Below are 19,171 nucleotides of genomic sequence, written 5' to 3'. Positions count from 1 at the left end.
AAGCTTTCCTTGTTAGGCCGTATTGCAGCTATAAAAATGAATGTATTGCCAAGAATGTTGTTTTTGTTCCAAGCATTGCAAATAATTGATAAAATGGATTGTTTCAAGAGGTGGCAAAAAGACATATCTAAATTTGTCTGGCAGGGCAAAAAGCCCAGAATTAAATTTAAGATATTAACGGATTCAAAGGAAAGAGGGGGGTTTGCCCTGCCAGACTTTAAACTTTACTATGAAGCGGCAGCTTTCTGCTGGCTGAAAGAATGGCTACTTCTTGAAAACACAGACATTTTGGATTTGGAAGGTTTTAATAACATTTTTGGGTGGCATGCATATTTGTGGTATGACAAGGTTAAAGCACATAAAAGTTTCAAAAATCATATTGTCAGAAAAGCACTATTAAATGTCTGGGTCAGATATAAAGACTTGCTGGAAAATAAAACTCCAAGGTGGCTGTCGCCGATGGAAGCTAAGGCAGTTAAAAAGTTAAATATGGAGTCCAAGTGGCCAAGATACGGGGAAATTTTGGAAAAGGAAGGGGACAAATTGAGATTGCAGAGTTTTGAGAAATTAAAAGGGAAGGTGAGAGACTGGTTGCACTATCATCAAATAAATGAAGCGTTTAAACTGGACAGTAAAATTGGCTTCCAGGTGGAAAAATCAAAATTGGAGACAGAACTGTTAGAACCCAGTACTAAGAATTTGTCCAAAATGTACAATTTGCTGCTGAAATGGAATACACAAGATGAAACGGTTAAATCGGTCATGATTAAATGGGCTCAGGACATTGGTCATAATATTTTGTTTGCTGATTGGGAAAAGTTGTGGACCACCGGGATGAAATTTACGGCATGTAATGCCTTAAGAGAAAACATTATGAAAATGATATATAGGTGGTACATAACCCCAGTCAAGCTTGCAAAGATTTACCATTTGCCTGACAATAAATGTTGGAAATGTAAAGAAACTGAAGGTACATTTTTTCATCTTTGGTGGACTTGCCCGAAGATTAAGGCATTCTGGGAAATGATCTATAATGAACTTAAAAAGGTATTTAAATATACTTTCCCCAAGAAACCAGAGGCCTTTCTCTTGGGTATTGTCGGCCAAGGGGTGTTAAAGACGGATATAACTTTCTTTATGTATGCTACAACAGCAGCTAGAATACTCATTGCGAAGTACTGGAAGACGCAAGAACTACCCACACTGGAAGAATGGCAGATGAAGGTGATAGACTATATGGGCTTGGCAGAAATGACGAGCAGAATCCGAAACCAGGGAAGAGAAGCAGCGCAAGAAGAATGGAAAAAATTCAAGGACTATTTAAAGAAATATTACAAAGTTAATGAAAGTTAGAATGATGTTGGACTGGAAAGTAAATGGTTACTATTAGTAATGGTTAAGACAAGGAGAATAAGGAAGAATAGTCTAAATTTAAATTAAAATAAGGGAAGATTTGCTGAACAATCGATAAGAATTTGGAATACAGAAAGGGGAGGCATGAGGAAGTCGGGGAAGATAGGATATGAAATTAGGATATGAAATGATACATGTTTTTTGTTTTGTTTTTGTTTTTGTATGTTTATGTTTGTTGTATTGTGTTTATATGGAAAAATAAAAATATTATAAAAAAAAAAGAAGAATAGCCAATACAATCTGAAAATAATAGTTTGATCAGGTCTTAATCTTTAGTAAAATATTGTTATGGTGATCAGCTTATATTGGGTAGGAAGTAATTTTGATTCTGCCAAAGCAAAAAATAAATGCTTGGCTGGCTCTGCCTTCTCAGTGCACATCTGTCTTATCCCTAAATTGACCAGGCTCCTTCCACTTAGGAAGATCCAGTCAAAGGGTGTTTTCTGTCTTTCTGCTTGATCACAGGAGGCCCTCATCCTGCAGCGAAACACTGGCCTGTGAAAAGCATGGCAGACACTGGGAAGACTTCTTAAATCATCTTATATCTAGTTATATGCCGCCTGCAACCAACTAAACCCTCTGTTTGCTGTCATCAGTGTTACTCCTTCATGATAAACCTTCTCCTATCCCATTCTTTCACCATTAAATAGTTTCTAAACTGCAGACATTGGCAACTTTAGCTTTAGGTTTTGTATTTTACCTAAGATAACTGCAGTCACAGAAAAAAATAGATACACAGTTTGCCTTATGGCAGGGAATATGTGTTTTGCAAGCCTACCAGCTATTTTAATATATTATGACAGTTTTGATGCATTTTCCTTCATTCACTACCAAAATAAGAGCAGATGGAGAAACGAGAATTCCTGACTTAACAAGAGTGTACTTCTGTTTTGGTACCATTCCTTTAAAAGCAGCCCTATTAGTAATCGGTGAGTCACTGAATATATTTACAGGCTTGCTACAGACCAGGAACTTTAGTTCAAGTCTTTATGTGTTATTCTGCTAGATGTCAAATCTATATTACTTTCAGTTCAATCATATAAAAAGCTTCAAAATATCAGGATTAGCAGCTGAGGGCCAGTGCTGCAAACCATGGCTCAAGATATTCACTGAGCTTTATGCTGGATTTTCATAGACTACTTTTCCCCCCTACCTAATAAAAGTGTCCGAATGATTTTTTCACACATTTATGCAGTTGCCATCATTATTCATTTGTTGTAAGGGATCTATACACTTCTTTAACAAGAATGTCACATTTCCACAGTGCTTGAACTGCAATATTTTTTACCTGGGAAAGGAAAATTAACATTTTAGCTAGCAGAATTACAATAGATAGTATATGGATTATGGCTGTACAGTTGTCATCTTTCTGTAATTTGTTCTTCTTGGCTCTTCTACTGTTTGGAAGTTTTACTTCATTTTAGAAATAAGTTTATGCAGGTTATCTTTTGGGTTCTTGGACAGGGAGAGGCATGGGAATTTACTTTAAAAACAAACATGCACCTACTATCAATGACAGCCAGGAGTTCTCGTTTGCACCCATGGTACAACTATACCCATCCACCTACGCTACTCTGTGAATTTTTTCAGTTTAATGTTGTTACAATTCTTTATCAGACAAGGGCTACCATGTCTCCTAGCACCACCACATGCCCTTTCTCCAAAAATACTTAAAAAGAAGAAGTGGATTGGGGTGGGGGAGATGCATGTAGCATTCTGCAGGTAGTCTCAGCTCCAAGCTGCTTTGTTTCACACTGATGGCCCCCTTGCTCTTTGGAACCCGGGGCAAGAAGCCATGGCAGCAGTCTTCCCTCCAGCTTCCCCCAGCATTTGTACATTCTCTTTTACCTGCCCCAGAATGCACAGCCATAGTTAAGAAGGGAAGGAGCGAAAGGACAGCAACATGATTACAGCAATGCTATCCTTTCCCCCACAATGTGCAGGCTGGATAGTACATTATGAGGAGCGGAGAGACTACTGGAGTAAGGGGAAATAATGTGACCGGGGCACATGTTAACTGATCATGTGGAAAAGCTTTAATTTAGGCTCTTGCAAGTTGTTTCACTTTCTTCATGTCTCTGTTTTTGGTCAGTATTATAAACAAAAGGCACCTTCTTAAAGCCCCAAATGGGTAGGATTCTCAAATGAAAACTAGCACACCATATTTTGAATTAGCACAGTTTGTCCTATGTTTTCCAACTTAGGCGTTTTCTATGTTAGTGACAGCCAGAAATACCATCAGCTTACTAACAAATAATGACACAAGTGAAATGTGGCATGAATATGTACTGTGTACAAACAACACAGATGGTGAATTTAGTCTTGGGCATGAGCCCAGATTTCCAGAGTTTCAACTGTATGCACCAGTAATTTGTTACTGCTCTTCCCTCAATATATTGAGGGAATATATACGGACTGCTCATCCTAACATATGCTTTTCCTCAGATATGCTATATTACTTGTGCTGTCCTTGCCCTCCCCACACTCTAAAACACTAACTACCTTGAAACAGATGTCTCCCTCTCTCATGTTACTAATCCCAAACGCAAAGGGAAAAAAACTAACTCATGCAACGGTCCTTCAATTGTCGCCAGCAGGAGAATTATTTTTCTTTATTTACTTATTTCAAACAAGCAAGCCAGAAAGAGGCAAGCTTCGGAACCATAAGCAGCCCTTAAGAGAAGATGTTCAGCCTTCACTGACTCTGTGCAAAATTTAAACTAATCTGGAAGAGGAGGAAACCAAAGGAACAGATTTTTTTTGCACACACACAATATAAAACAGTCGGGGGGGGGGGCGGGATCATCTCCAACATCATTACGGCCAGAGCTGAAGGATTAAATGGCAACATCAAAAGCAGGATTTCTTCTGTTGCCAAGGAAGGGATAGGGCAGAGGGCAGAAGAGAGAGAAGGCAGAAAACGGGCAAGGCAGAAGAAGGGGGCAGACCCAATGAAAGAACAGACGGCAACAAATGGAACTGGGGGCTGGGGAGGGGAAAGAAGTGCACAAGAAAACAAGTATTTTGTGGGAGGCAGATAATTGGGGGGGGTCCGTCTGGTGAACCTTTTCCCCTTCCTCTTGTGGCTTCTGCTGCCGCGAAGACCCTTGCCACAGAGGAAGGTTTCTCGGGGACCCGCACCCCCGTTCGCCTCTGCCTGCCCTTCACACAGCCTCCCTCCCAGGCTCCTTTCCCCCCTTTTCGCCTCCGCGCAACTCGAAGAGGGAGACCTGCAAGGCGTCCCCTGCCGACGCTCACCTGGACAGGTGCTTCAGGATCTGCTTCTTGAAGAGGCCAGCCATGCCGGGGCCCTGGACAGAACGAGGCTCCTCTCAACGCCCCAGGTGCTCCATCACAGCCTCCCTCGCCGCCCGGCGCCTCCGCCGCTCCGGCCGCCTCCTGCCATCGCCAGTCCCCTCCCTCCTTCCCTCCCGGCCTCAGACGCCGACGGAATCCCGGCCACCACTGCGGCCAAGTCCGGCAGAGCCGCCTTCAGCCCCCGCCCGCCGGAGAGAGGCGGGACGAACACGGCGGCGTGGCAGCGCCCTCTGTTGGCTCACAGGGAGAGCAGCAGCAGACGCAGCCCCAGCAACCTCCTCCTCTCCCTGCATGGTACCGAAGCTGCAGCCAAAGCACAACATCCCCGCGGTTTCTGTCGTTGTGGGCAATATGGTGTTTTGTTGTTTAATTCTTGTTATTGTTGGAGGAGGACTACCAGGAGGAATGGATGAAATTTAAAGACTATTTAGTTCAATATGTTAACTTAACTTAATTGGAAAAGCTTGCAAATATCAGATAAGTATGTAATGTGATGAATTAATATGTTTAATGCCAAATTTGAAAGAAAGACAGATGTTAAGTCATTAAGTTAATTATATAAGAATATTGGTTTTGGACTGTTAAAATGATATACATTGAAATTCAACCAGGGGGATACAAGGAAGTCACTTAGCAATGTTACTAAGACTGGTTTAAATAAGGCTGCAATTTTTGTTTGTTTGTTTATTTGTTTGTTTGTCTAAAAAACTTTTTGGATCATTAATAAAAAAAATTGGAAAAAATAATAATTCTTGTTATTGTTTTAAATTGGCCTTTGTCTGACAGGGAGGATGGATTTCTAAAATGCTCGAGGTCCCAATGGCCACTTTGGCTGCTGGCCTGGCGGGGTATAAATAAATAGATAATAATCATCATAGTGGGGCTCATGCAGGGCTGGCCCAAGACATCTTGCTGCCTGAATCAAAAGTCAAGGTGGCACCGCCTCCTGTGCCATGTACAAACGCCAAACAGGCTGTCAGATCCCTTCTGCTTCATCACTACTGCCTTCCACTGCAAAGGAGGGCAGTTGTTGTTTAGTCGTTTAGTCGTGCCCGACTCTTCGTGACCCCATGGACCAGAGCACGCCAGGCACTCCAGCCTTCTACTTCCTCCTGCAGTTTGGTCAAACTCATGCTGGTAGCTTCGAGAACACCTTCCAACCATCTCGTCCTCTGTTGTCCCCCTCTCCTTGTGCCCTCCATCTTTCCCAACATCGGGGTCTTTTCCAGGGAGTCTTCTCTTCTCATGAGGTGGCCAAAGTATTGGAGCCTCAGCTTCACGATCTGTCCTTCCAGTGAGCACTCAGGGCTGATTTCCTTAAGAATGGATAGGTTTGATCTTCTTGCAGCCCATGGGACTCTCAAGAGTCTCCTCCAGCACCATAATTCAAAAGCATCAATTCTTCGGCGATCAGCCTTCTTCCATACATCACTACTGGGAAAACCATAGCTTTAACTATACAGACCTTTGTTGGCAGGACAGTAGGCTGGCTTAAGAGCAGGCACACTTTCCTGCACTTTATCCTGTCACCATCCTGCTGCTGCTCTCAGATCTCGTGTTTGCAGCGCTATGCAGCTGCCTCACTCTGCCTAAGGATAGAGCTAGCACCCACTAAAACCCTTTTGGTTTAGGCAAGCCTACTCAGCTAGCTCAGTGTAATATTTAGGTTTACTTTGAAGCTGCTGATTTTATAGCAGCTTGTTTTGAAAATCGTACAGCTGGCACCTCCTGGTTTGGAGTATGTTGGATGTAGTTTTGTAATTGTATACGCAGATCATTTTGGTAAATGGCTCATGGGGTGCAGCTGATATGGCAGTGCTCATGGGATGCTCCACCCCCTTCACCACAATTTTGCTCTGGTTGGTGCATCTCAAATTTTAGTGAACAAAAAGCAAAGCAGATCCCACAAGTCCGCTCATGCTGCCCTAAGCAACTGTACTGCCTTAACCAATTAACAGAGCAATGTCAATTTGCATACACAGTTTTGCTCACCAAGCTTTTAATGGCGCAAGATGCCAACTCCCAATCGGATTTCAAATTCTGCAAGTATGGCAGGAATTCTCTAGGAAAAAGTGAAGGCTACACTGCTGAAAACACACTTCAACACTTACAAAAAGCAAACATGACTCATTTTAAGGCAGGTCACATGCTATTTTCATGAAGCAATTATCCACAACAAAAGGGTGTATAGTTGCCCACAATTGCTAGCTCAGCAGCCCTGGTGACTCCATATGTCCACATAAAAAAGCATAGGTTGTATCATAGCAATCTGCTTCTTGCACAACCAGAAGCTGTTAATGAAGTCATAAATACCCAACCCCAAACCAGAGATCACTGGTTTTTCACGTTTCAAGTAGTGTTAGGATTGCAGACAAATTTTCCATGAAGGTTCCCTTTAGGTTACAGAAGCAAATTGCTGATAACAAGAAGAATCAGGCTTAATATTTTACAGAATGCTGTTTTTAAATAGTTTTCCATTTCATAGTTTATTTTAATTGTATTATCTACTTGTCAGCCACCTTGCAAGGCTTTTCCCCTGAAAGGCAGGATGTGGATGTGGATGTGTGTGTATATATACATTACAGAAAAATAAATAAATAATAGTAAGTTTCTACTTGTTGGGAAATTTGATTTTATTGAAACCAAATGGTTTCACAGAGTGCTGTTATACTATTTTTTCAAAAAGATTAAATAACACGTTCATTTACAAATAGCATGTATTCTTCTGCAGCATCAAACTTTTTTTGAGTGTGCCGTATGCAGAAAGCTTTTTTTTATTAAATTAAAATCTCATATCTGCATTACGCATTTAAGGAATATAAAACTTTTGACTGTTTTTCTATTCTATACAGCATGAGTGGTCACTGTGCTCAGGAATCATTTGCATCTCTCAGACTCAAACTGTTCAGAAGCACAACTCCCCAGCAGTGCTATCTCAAGGGTTTCTGCTGCTAGAAGACTTGCTGCTTCATACCATCACAACCAAAAACAAAGGTGATGGTAGGAATGCATACTGAAGGAAACCTCAAAGGCAGATCACCAGAAAGCATGGGGAAGGGTAGCTAGGAACACTAAGGTGGAGAGAGCAACAGTGTGTGTGTGTGTGTGTGAGAGAGAGAGAGAGAGAGAGAGAGAGGGAGGGAGGGAGAGAGAGAGAGAGAGATCCAATAGCAGGGAGGGTGAGAGGATACCATGTGCAGCTCTTGGGGAGAGAGGGAGAACAACACTACCTCCACCAGAGGCAGAGAAGGTGGGAGAATGGCAGTAGTGGCAGCATCATGAACTGTGCCTCAACCATATGAGCAATCTGGTTTATGACTTATTTGTCAGACTGAACCATGTACGTGGGATGAACAACACACAGACGATGTGTCTAACAAGTATCAAAGGTTTATTCCAATAATGAACAAGGACATGTGTCTGATAAATGTTACAAACCTTTAGTCCAGTCTTCTGTTTCTCCCCTCCCTCCTTCACCCATTTAAGTTTGGAAACTGAAAAACCAGGTGGTTTGTTGCTGCTTGGGACAATGGCACTCCCAGGGCTTTTGTTCACAGATAGGTGTACATAAAACACAGGCAGAATGGTCAGTCCACTTCCACTTTATCTGTCTGGACGAGCCATTCCTGGTCTGGTTGGCACCATCATGGGTCTGGATGGAGGTCTCATCATAGGTGGCCCTGGCATCATTGGCATATGTCCTCCCATGGGCGGCCTCATTCCTGGAGCTACAGCAAAGTAAATTTAAAGCATAAGAAATGTACTAACCAATTTCTAGTCAAAGGCACCACAATGTCTATTAAAAGTGTCCTGAAAAGACCACCTAGATTTCTAGGAAGAAGCTTCCACGTTTTCAGTATGGAAAGAGAAAACTTTCCTAGACTAGTGTTGGAAATGTTTTGTCATTTCTTCACTGCAGATCACATTGGTTTAGATCCTAAATTGTTCTTCCATTTACACAGGAGGATGACATGCTTCCATTCTGTATGCCAATCCCCCATGCCATTCCCAAAGGCCTCCCATCTTCCAGGAGCATATTTCAAGTGGTACAGGAAAGTCCTGTTCCATGAAATGAAGATTTCTGGAAGGAAAGTTGATATCCAGTTCCATTGTTTTACCTGTCTATGATAGTGCTATGATAGTACATACTTCAAAAACAAGTTCTAGATTAGATAGCTTCCAAATGCCAATAGTGCCCACAAACACTGATAATGCCGTCAAAGTTCCAGAATTGGGCAAGAGCTTACACAATATACTTACACAACCAGGTCTTTCAAGGTATCATACATTGCTGTTTTGTACTGCATTATATATTTGGTATTTCATACGGAAGACATTTAGGAGACTCACTTAACACAGACTAAATTATTTGGGCGTATTAATGGTCACTGTGGGTTAAACCACAGAGCCTAGGACTAGCCGATTAGAAGGTTGGCAGTTCGAATCCCCGTGACGGGGTGAGCTCCCGTTGCTCGGTCCCTGCTCCTGCCAACCTAGCAGTTCGAAAGCACGTCAAAGTGCAAGTAGATAAATAGGTACCGCTCCAGCAGGAAGTTAAACGGCGTTTCCGTGCGCTGCTCTGGCTGTACGCCGGCTCCCTTGGCCAATAAAGCGAGATGAGCGCCACAACCCCAGAGTCGGCCACAACTGGACCTAATGGTCAGGGGTCCCTTTACCTTTACCTAATGGTCACACGGTAAAGAGCATGCCCAACACTTTGCTTACTGCTAAGAGTGCTTCCTGTTTTACACACTTTTAATGGTGGCAAAGGGTATTAGTAATATTGTTCCAGCACTGCTTGATGAACAATTGCCTGTTTTAGGTGTCGTGGTCAAACCATGATTTGGAGATTGAGAGCACCTCCCTCCCTTGTTTGCTTAACCATGGGATGATGTGACATCTGAATCAGGCAAACAATGGTTAATGCTAACTAGGACAACTTCTGAATCACAGTTTGCAAACCCACTTCAAGCCATGGATTGAAGGCAATTTTTAGTTGGCTAAATGTGGACTTCACAGCAGGCTATGGCATAAGAAAATCAGGAAAGGAAAATGGAATCTTGCAAGAGACTGGAGAAGAGACTGAGCCCGAAGTGTATTCATCATGGCTAAACCATAATTTTCCTAGTGGAAAGGTTGGGAATTTTGGTGACACTGAAAAAAGCTTTCTTTTGGAATCAGTGAAATGCTTTTTAAGATAAGGCTTTATTCACTCCAGATGTATAGTATGATCTTTTAAATGCATAACAGTCTATGCAACAGCACTACAGAATAATTCCTGGCACCTTTTGATCACTCCAAATTGCACAATGAAACAAAACCAACAAGCGTTAGAATTTCTTAACAAACTTGTAATCTAACTGTACCATTGAGGGCTAGGGAGGTGGGAGGGAGAAGAATATGGGATGTCTCTTCTCTGTTATTATGCTTTACTTATTGTTTTCATTTTTAGTTTTGTAAAATTATATAAAAAGCCAATGAAAATAATATAAAATATTTTAATAAATCGTAACAAGGTTAAATATGCTAAAGTATAAATGTATTTTAAAAGTAAAGAAAAATAAAAGAATGTAACAGAAATAAGTTTAAGAATTATACAGAGAAACATCTCAGCTACCACTTTAATCAGTAAATATTAATATATATTTTTCAGATCTTTATCTATACATAGAAACATGAGATCTTAAGGATGGCAGCTCCCAAGATTCCTATGAAACAGGCAAGACCAAATTTTAAATGAATGTTGATTATAATCCAGCAAGAGGTTTATCCCAAGGGGAGAAAACTGGGTTAACCCAGACACTAGAGAGATGGGAGAACTTCCTAGACAATGAAGGTTTTAGGGAAACTTACAACATATAGGAGCTCAAGCTCTAGTTAAGGACCTATGCACATGCACATACAAATGTATCTTCAGAATATAAGGAATTAAAGCAAAAGGGCAAATATTTATGTCATCCAGAACTTACCAGGGCCGACTGGCATCATTCCTGGGGGTGGTGGGCCCATCATTGGCATCATTGGAGGGCCACCCATGTGGGGTGCTGGCATCATACCAGGCCGTGGAGGACCCGCTCAAGTATGAAAACAATGGACAAATGTCAAAATAAGTTTGCACACCAACCTAACATCTCAGAAACACGATGTTTTTGAAGACTGCCAACAATCTTTTTGCATCCCAACTGTCTGTTAGTTCTTCACCGTAAGAAGTTAGGAGTTGGTGAAATATCTTATCTATTCACCATTACAACCAGTTGTTGTAATGGTGAATAGGTAATATTGTAATGAACATCAGCTGTTCATCATCCATAGCTCTTCTTCTTCTTCGGCGATCACTCCTAGCAGGGTAAGATTGCAATGTTATTCGTAATTAATAAATGGCTACTACAGTAGTACATCAGGTTAAGAACATAATTCGTTCTGGAGGTCCGTTCTTAACTATTAAACTATGCTTAATAGGTTACTGTATTTTAGTGTTTTGTTGGAAGCTGCCCAGAGTGTCTGGGGAAACCCAGCCAGATGGGCGGGGTATAAATAAAAAAATATTATTATTATTATTATTATTATTATTATTATTATTATTATTATTTATCCTGAAATGTTCTTAACCTGAGGTACGACTTTAGCTAATGGGGACTCCTGCTGCCGCTGTGCCCGTGCAATTTCTGTTCCCATTCTGAAGCAAAGTTCTTAACCTGAGGTACTATTTCTGGGTTAGTGGAGTCTGTAACCTGAAGCTTCTGTAACCTGAAGCGTCTGTAACCCGAGGTACCACTGTATTCTTTTTAAAGTACAGTGGTACCTCTTGTTGTGGACTGGATCCATTCCAGAGCTCCGGTTGGATCCCGAGGTTTCTGCAACCAGAGGGACTGCTTCTGTGCACTGTCATGTGGCAAAACCCCAGAAATATACTTCCGGGTTTGCCACTTACGTATCCCGAAGTTTGTGTAAGCGGAGGGATACATAAGCGGAGGTACAACTGTACTACCCAAATAACCACCTAAAGTTTTCCCTGTAACACATACCAAAGTTTTGCCATGCTAGCCAGAGATAAAACATCAATATTCATACTTACGGATATTAGGTGGTGGTGGTATCATAGCTCCTCCTGGAGGTGGCGCAGAGAATGGAGTAGGTGGAATTTTGCCTTGCTGAAATGCAGCCGCTACATTAATGCAAATAAATAAAAGCCGAACATAATTAGTTACTGAAGTTTTCCTATACATTTCTGATTCTTTTTAGTGACCAAATGCATACTTTCTATGTGGAACTGCCTCAAGTTCTCTAGTCATGCAATCTCTTCATTTCTGCAGCTGCCTGGATTTATTCCTTCCAGCCAATTTATCTAATCCCACAAGCAGGAAAGCTTCATCCATTTCAATAAACCATATTTTCAAATAATTATAAGAGCAAGAGAACATTGACAAACACATTTACTGTTTAAAACGTGACTAATGTAAGGAACTTGGAAACATTTACAGTGAATTACCACGCATGGCTCCTCAGAAGTAAAACCCACTGAGTTCAACTGAACTTAATTCCAGGTAAATTTGCTATTTTAAACACACTGACCCAAGTAAACCTCAGTGAGCACATTGGGACATTAAAGTAAGCATGCATAGGATCCTACAGTAAGGCCATGAAGGTGTGCAGATGAAACTGAAGTGCTTTCAAAAGTTTCAAAACTAGGTTCTAAACTGGGGCTATATTCCTATCACCATTTACCTAAGGGTAAGACCCACAGAACTCAATATGACTTACATCTGAGTAAATGTGCATAGGATTGCTCCATAAAACATCCACATTAATTTATTTAAAGTTGAAAACATTTCCAAACCACCAAACCAAGATTAAAAAAAAGTATCAGTGGTGAAGAGCATGAAACTAACAATAAAACTAAGTTTACAAAGAAAAAGTAGAAAAGATCCCACAAAACAATAGATCTGCTCAATACATCAAGCAAGCTTGATCTTCCCTCAGGGAAAGCCTGGACAAACAGATGAGTTTTAAGCAAGCACCAAAATACCAATACTGAAAGCCTGCCTGGTGTTTGTTGGAAGCACATTCCAAAGGGCAAAGGCCCTTAGTGGACACAAGATTAAAAACAAGAGCATATGGCACTCCTAAGAGTCTCCCTTAGAAATGTTTGTCAATGTGCTGGACAAAGATACTTAAAGGAACCATTTCCCCAATATTTTAAGAGAAAAATCACCAAATATGGTCCCCTCAGCTCAACAAGAAAACAACTGAATAATAGCTTATAATTTTTTTTTGTTGTTAAGGGCTTGAATGTGGTAACATAGGACACAAATTCCACAATTCTTCAACAGGGAATTCTTATAAAAGTCTGCATTCATTACTACATGACACGGCCTTTAAGTCCAGCAGTTCTGCAACTTTCCAGTAAAGGTGCTGAAGGAGGCAGAGCTTCAACTGCAAACATGTTGTGGAAAAAGGATTGAACTAATTCCCTAGGTAAGTGTAAACTTCAATCAAATAAACAAATGTGTGAAACAGCCATTGCATTGATATGACTTACTCGTTTTGTCAATCAGGCTCTGTGCTTGTTCTTCCATCCATTTTTGATAGTAGTCTTTCACATTTTCTTTATGTTTCCTGCCACTGCAATGGGTTTTCCTCACAGATGGCTGCAAGACATAAAACTTTTGCTCTCCAAGCACCAAACATACCCATGTGTCTAAAATATTGATAAATTTCACCTAACCGTTCCTGTACCAATATAGGAAGAGAACCTTTACATATAGTAGTCTCAAATACAGTAATCATGATTTTATCACAAACTAGTAAACTACCAAGTAGACATGAGAATCTAGTGAGTTTGCTCACTGAGTCATCATCTTTCAGTATTCGTGATGACATAATGTAAAATTGACATTTCTCTTTAGAAAGAAAATTGTCAGGACAACAAGTAAAGGTAAAGGACCCCTGGATGGTTAAGTCCAGTCAAAGGCGACTATGGGGTTGCAGTGCTCATCTTGCTTTCAGGCCAAGGGAGTCAGTGCTTGTCCGCAGACAACTTTCCAGGTCACGTGGGGAGCATTACTAAACTGCTTCTGGCGCAACAGAACACTGTGATGGAAACCAGAGCTCACTGAAATGCCATTTACCTTCCTGCTGCAGCGGTACCTATTTATTTACTTGCACTGGCGTGCTTTCGAACAGCTATGTTGGCAAAAGCTGGGACAGAGCAACGGGAGCTCACCCCATCGGACTGATCTGAACCGCCAACCTTAAGCAGCAGCACCCACTTTTACCTACCTCAGGATAACAATGAACAGTCAGCATAGTGATTTTATTAAGGTCATGGTTGGTCACTAAGTATTTACCCAAGCAACCATCCTGCAGCCAACCAATAGTCTTCAACTCACATCCATGATATTGAGCTCAGGCATATTTAACTTCTACCCTGACCTGTCTCATTCATTTAATAATTAATCATGTATATAAATTATAATGAAATTAATCATGAATATAAATATTTGCAGCATGGCATAGAAAACTACTGAAGTTCACCACACAATTTCACAATGAGGGTGTTTTTAGAATGACATTCTATCTATCTAGATGAAAGTGATAGGCTTGCATATTAGATTTTATTTAGGAAATGTATTCAGAAGTAATCCTCTGAAGAACTGTTTTAACTTTCATACTGTAACATTGTGAAATGTCCTACTTACAGAGTCATGGGTGAGGTAAGTATCACAGTAATCACAATAAAACCTGGAACGAGAGACAAATATGCACTGGAAGTAGGGTAATGATTGTTTGCTTCTTATAATATGCTTTTTAGTTAAGACTAGTAATTTAGTTTTGTTGCTTTTACAAGAAGAAGCTATTTCACTATATTTTCCTCAAAAAACATTCACCTGTTTTATGCAATGGCATCCTTCAGATTTACTTATCTTTACCTATGTGCAAAGATTCTATTTAGTCACTCGCATTGATACAGTGGTACCTCGCTTTAAGAACTCAATTCGTTCTGGAGGTCTGTTCTCAACCTGAAACTGAGGTACCACTTTAGCTAATGGGGCCTCCCACTGCCGCTGCGCGATTTCTGTTCTCATCCTGAAGCAAAGTTCTTAACCTGAGGTACTATTTCTGGGTTAGCGGAGTCTATAACCTGAAGCGTCTGTAACCTGAGGTCCCACTGTAATAATATGAATCCCTTCTTAAAAAGAAAGACTGAGAAAAGAAATCAGTGTTGTATGCGGTGCTCTTTGTGTGCAAGTGGAACAGAATTCCTCTTGCAATCAGGACCACCATCCTCTCTTCCCCCCTACAGCCCTCCATGCATCTTCAAAATCTGCTCCAGAGGCTTGGAGGACCAGATTTTGGATGTGTGCTAGGGTAGCAGAGGCTGTCCTCTTGTAAAAGCAAAAGTCCACTGATGCAATACTGGATTCAGCTCATTCTTTTCTTAAGTGACAGAAGAACAAAGTGACACAGTGGCTGTGTCAATCACAGCTAACATCAGAATATGTTAGAACTGTATCAGCCTAGATAGTTCAATTGGTTAGAGCATGGTGCTGACAATGAAAGGTTACAGGTCTGATCCCCTTATGGGACAGCTGAATATTCCTTTATTGCAGGGGGAAGGACTATACGACCCTCAGGGTCCCTTCCAACCCTACAATTCTCTGATCCTATGAATAGCTTGTCCCCACATACAGGGCAGCTGAGTCTGTGAGCCACCAAGTATTTTAATTATTCACAATGCCTCAAATATTCCCGGCATGGTGCGAAGTCTAAATGGGTTCTTCCCAGAGGGCAGTTTACCAGGAGGCAGAACAAGTTGTCAGCAAAATATGCAGTCAAATCTCATGATCAGTGGGACATAGTTGGAAGTAAGAAGGGTCACAGCTCAGGGGTAGTACCTACTGTTTTGATCCCCATAATCTCCTGGTAGGGCTGGGAAAGCCTCTGAAATATGGAGAGTGGCTACCAGTCAGTACACTGGCAGCAGTAATGAGCTAGATGGACCAATGATCTGAGCGTATATAAGGCAGTTTCTCTATGTTTCTGCGAAGACCTCAGCCTTAAGGCCTCTGCACGCACGCACACAAAAATGGTGTGTGTGTGTGTGTGTTATTTGAATTCACGAATATTTGTAAGGAAGCCCGACCAAGCATTAAGAGTCACAATTCTCTTTAGTGAAGCTATTAGGAAGCCCACTTAAAAGAATTACGTACATGAGTACAAACCGGAACCAGCACAGAGAACGTACACAAACAATATACGTAAATATATGGGACAAGCCATCTGTTCCCCCCCCCTCCACAGAAAATTGTTCCACTCAGTCTGTACGCACTTTTCACCCTTCCCAGTTCCCACCAGAGCTTTTCATACGAAGGCTCTCCAGTTTACTCACTTGGGCATGTTGCTCGCTAGCGATGCGCTACCGGCCGCGCAAATGTCTAAAGGAAATGGCGCAATTATTATGCGACAACCGTTCCCGGTTTGTTTTTTTTACCATAGAGATTTTAAAAATCGGACTTCCGGCAAAAAATAAAAAGCGCCCTTGTATTGAGTCTCTATGGTCAATGCAGAACAGAGGCGCTCTAAGCCTTAGGCATTTCTATGGTAACCCCCCCCCCCCACTCTATACTCCTCGCCTTGGAAATTAAGAGAGCAAAACCATATACATTTCAGGCCGGAAGTGATAATAACCGGTTATTACTGTGATCATCGTTACCTTTAGGAATTGCGCCGTACAAAACACGGGAGATAGATTCCTACCTGAGGGGCTTACAATCTGCAAATCAACAGAGGGGAAGGAAAGGAAAATGGAAGTAGGGTAAAGAGGGCTAGATCTTCTTTCAGTTGCGCATTTAGGTTAGTTGTTGTATGAGGTGGGGTTGTGTCAAACGGATTCATCGAAAAGGTTGTTATTTCTTTTTAACAACTGGAAAAGTCCATAACTTTAAGATTTTACATGTATATGATGACTCATTCCCCTCCCCTCATCTGTGTTAATTAGAAATTAATGACAAATTAGAATATCTAATTTTCACCTTTGATAATATTAAGACTGCATCTTTTTTATATTCCTGTTTTTGACCTATCAATGAACCTGTGTATATGGATGGAGACAGACCTGGCTAACAAGAAGCTTTTGTATTTTCAGAGATGGAGAATTAGCCATGGTTAGGCTTGCTGCTTCCCAGTACACCTTGGTGCAACCGGATACCCGCACAACACCCAGCGCTTTTCTTTTTAAAGCCAGAAATCACTGTAAATAGTTTATAGGAAAGCTTGGGGTTGATACCTCTGGATTCAGCAACATTGTGTGATAGTACTTCCTGTTCAGTATCGTTTTAGACTTTAGGTGAGGGAATCATACAGGCAACCCTCCCCCCAATTTACATGGGGGTTATGTTCTGGGTCGTCACACGTGTCAGTGGAGCACACATAAGCCTGTCCCCATTCTAACCCTGCCCTCTTCCGGTGCCAAACACAGTGTGTGTGTGCGCGCAGTTGCACGTGCATCAAACATGTGCAAATTGAGAGTTGCCTGTATTTTAAAATTCTCCTTCATATAGAATATTCTCATTGCATGCAGAAAATTAGAACAACATGACTAATGGGGAGGAAATTGCTGGCACCTGCAGATTGAAATGGTAGAGTTCATAAAGGATGGTATCATGTGATTCTGCTGACAATGTGTCTGGTAATACTAGAGACCTTCAAGTAGTTTTTTTTATTCACCATGGGGACAGTGGGGTCATTGAGCAAGGCAGCAAAATGGGTAGACTTACTCTAGCATTCATCCCTAACACATGATAATCCACTACTCGGGACCAGTGTACTCCTTTCTTTCTCCATGTTGATGTATAGCACAATTGGTCTGTTCTTCCTTTAACATACTGCCCTGATTTCACCCTAAATTTGTGTTTCAATACTCACTGTAAAAATATTGAAAAACAAAACACTGGTGTCAGTATTATATATCAGCTTTTGAACAATCTTGTGTTTCAAACAGTACAGTTCTTCCAGCTTGCTACCTACTTTAAGTCAAGGCTAACCTGATTATAGGGCAGGTTGGAGGCTTCATATTGGGTGGCGGATTAAGGCAGAATTTTGGACAAAATATGTGATCCGTAGTTCTCAGGCTTCCAGCAGCAGCAGTTGGGAAAGCGGCTCCAAAATGTAACCAGGCATACATATTGTGTCCAGGCCCCTGAAACATCTCGTCTTCCTCATCTTCAAGTAGTGAAAATACTAAAACTAGACGTGATCTGATTCTAATCCTGCCTAAGGTTCTTTTCCCCACATAATAGATAAAACCTTCTCCAAAGAGATAGACTACTACAATTGACTTGGTTATCAAATGCTTCCTTTTTTATGCTGGATGGCATATGACTGGCACTGTCATTCTAAACATTTGGGGCACAATCCAAAGGACAGTTGGCTTTAAATAGTAATAGAATGAATGCACATTATTAAAAATAATACACCTACTTTTTAGATCTAAAGAATTAGTTAAATGAATTACCATTTATCAGTGGCCATTTAACTTATTTTTATCATTGGCTATATAACAATTTAGATATGAGTCAGGTGAATTAATTTTCTATAATTGCATGACAAAGATTTTGTCAAATGATTACTTGTATTTAAATTGAGAACTTCCGCAGTTTCCCAGCACAATGAAATGCACAGATATGCTGTGTATATTTAATGTTTTCATAGCTGCATACCTCTTTTGTTTTTATGTTGTTGTTTTTTTGCCTTTGAAAATACCTACAACTATGTTGTGAAATGCAGTGAACTGTATTTGCATCAGTGTTTCTTTTTGAAACTGAAAATGCTTTGTCTCTATCAGATCTGTAAAAACCGGCCCTTCTGGCAAAACCAGATTAGCAAATTTACATAAACTGTGGTGAGAACGTTCTGGCTTGCCTACTTTAAACAACCAGGGCTGCAGTTTTAGGCAAATTTAGACTGTAATCCTAACCAGATCTACTCAGAAGTAAATCCTATTGGAGTGAATGGGGGCTTTCTACCAAGTCAGTGGGTTTAGGATTGCAGTCTTACCTAGGGGCAAGCAAGCTCCATTGAATTCAGTGTGACTTTTGAGTAGACATGGTTAGGATTGTAGCCTTAGGCTATAAGCCTACACACACTTACCAAGGAGTAAACCCCATTGAATTTAGTGTGGCTTACTTCTGTGTAGACATGTACTTCTGTGTTACACGGTATTGGATGCGTGAAGGCTTACTGAACTCAGCGGGACTTATTTACGAATATACGTACATGGCTAGCAATTGCACGTGTTTCTTAAAAGCATCGCGATCAGCTTTCACTTGTTTTTATTTTCTCGTCACTTTTAAATTTTATTTTAGCTTTCAATGCCCAAGCTGGATACCAGTGTCAGAAATCTCATTTAAAAAACAACACCCGAAACACCCGGTGTTTATTA

At 41.0% G+C, this 19,171-nt stretch overlaps 2 protein-coding genes across 2 annotated transcripts in view; both read right to left on the bottom strand.

The window, feature by feature from the left end:
- BLTP3A (bridge-like lipid transfer protein family member 3A) overlaps window positions 1-4,995 on the bottom strand; it is a 59,669-nt gene extending 54,674 nt beyond the window's left edge. The window contains exon 1 of the mRNA XM_083617940.1: window positions 4,672-4,995. Coding sequence (XP_083474066.1) covers window positions 4,672-4,715 — 44 coding nt within the window. The 5' untranslated portion in view covers window positions 4,716-4,995. The remainder of the gene's footprint in view (window positions 1-4,671) is intronic.
- A 3,110-nt stretch (window positions 4,996-8,105) lies between these two features.
- On the bottom strand, window positions 8,106-16,228 carry SNRPC (small nuclear ribonucleoprotein polypeptide C). Its single transcript, XM_083618087.1, has 6 exons — window positions 16,121-16,228; window positions 14,430-14,472; window positions 13,271-13,379; window positions 11,807-11,896; window positions 10,701-10,805; window positions 8,106-8,459 (listed from the first exon to the last, which is right to left on the bottom strand). The coding sequence occupies exons 1-6, from the start codon at window positions 16,126-16,128 to the stop codon at window positions 8,335-8,337; spliced, it is 480 nt and encodes a 159-aa protein (XP_083474213.1). The 5' UTR covers window positions 16,129-16,228; the 3' UTR covers window positions 8,106-8,334.
- Window positions 16,229-19,171: the final 2,943 nt, after the last annotated feature.

This window comes from Podarcis filfolensis, assembly GCF_964270895.1.
Source record: "Podarcis filfolensis genome assembly, chromosome: 6".
In the NCBI taxonomy this organism is placed as follows: domain Eukaryota; kingdom Metazoa; phylum Chordata; class Lepidosauria; order Squamata; family Lacertidae; genus Podarcis; species Podarcis filfolensis.
The sequence above is the reverse complement of the archived record's forward strand: the minus strand, read 5'-3'. Positions and strand labels throughout refer to the sequence as shown.

Bases quoted from the DNA above. Each gene is read 5' to 3' on its own strand.
- SNRPC (XM_083618087.1), bottom strand. The intron at 11,897-13,270 runs GTAAGTCATATC...GCATTAATGTAG, and splicing joins GAGCCTGATTGACAAAACGA to CGGCTGCATTTCAGCAAGGC. The intron at 8,460-10,700 runs GTAAGTTCTGGA...ACTTTGCTGTAG, and splicing joins AATGATGCCAGTCGGCCCTG to CTCCAGGAATGAGGCCGCCC.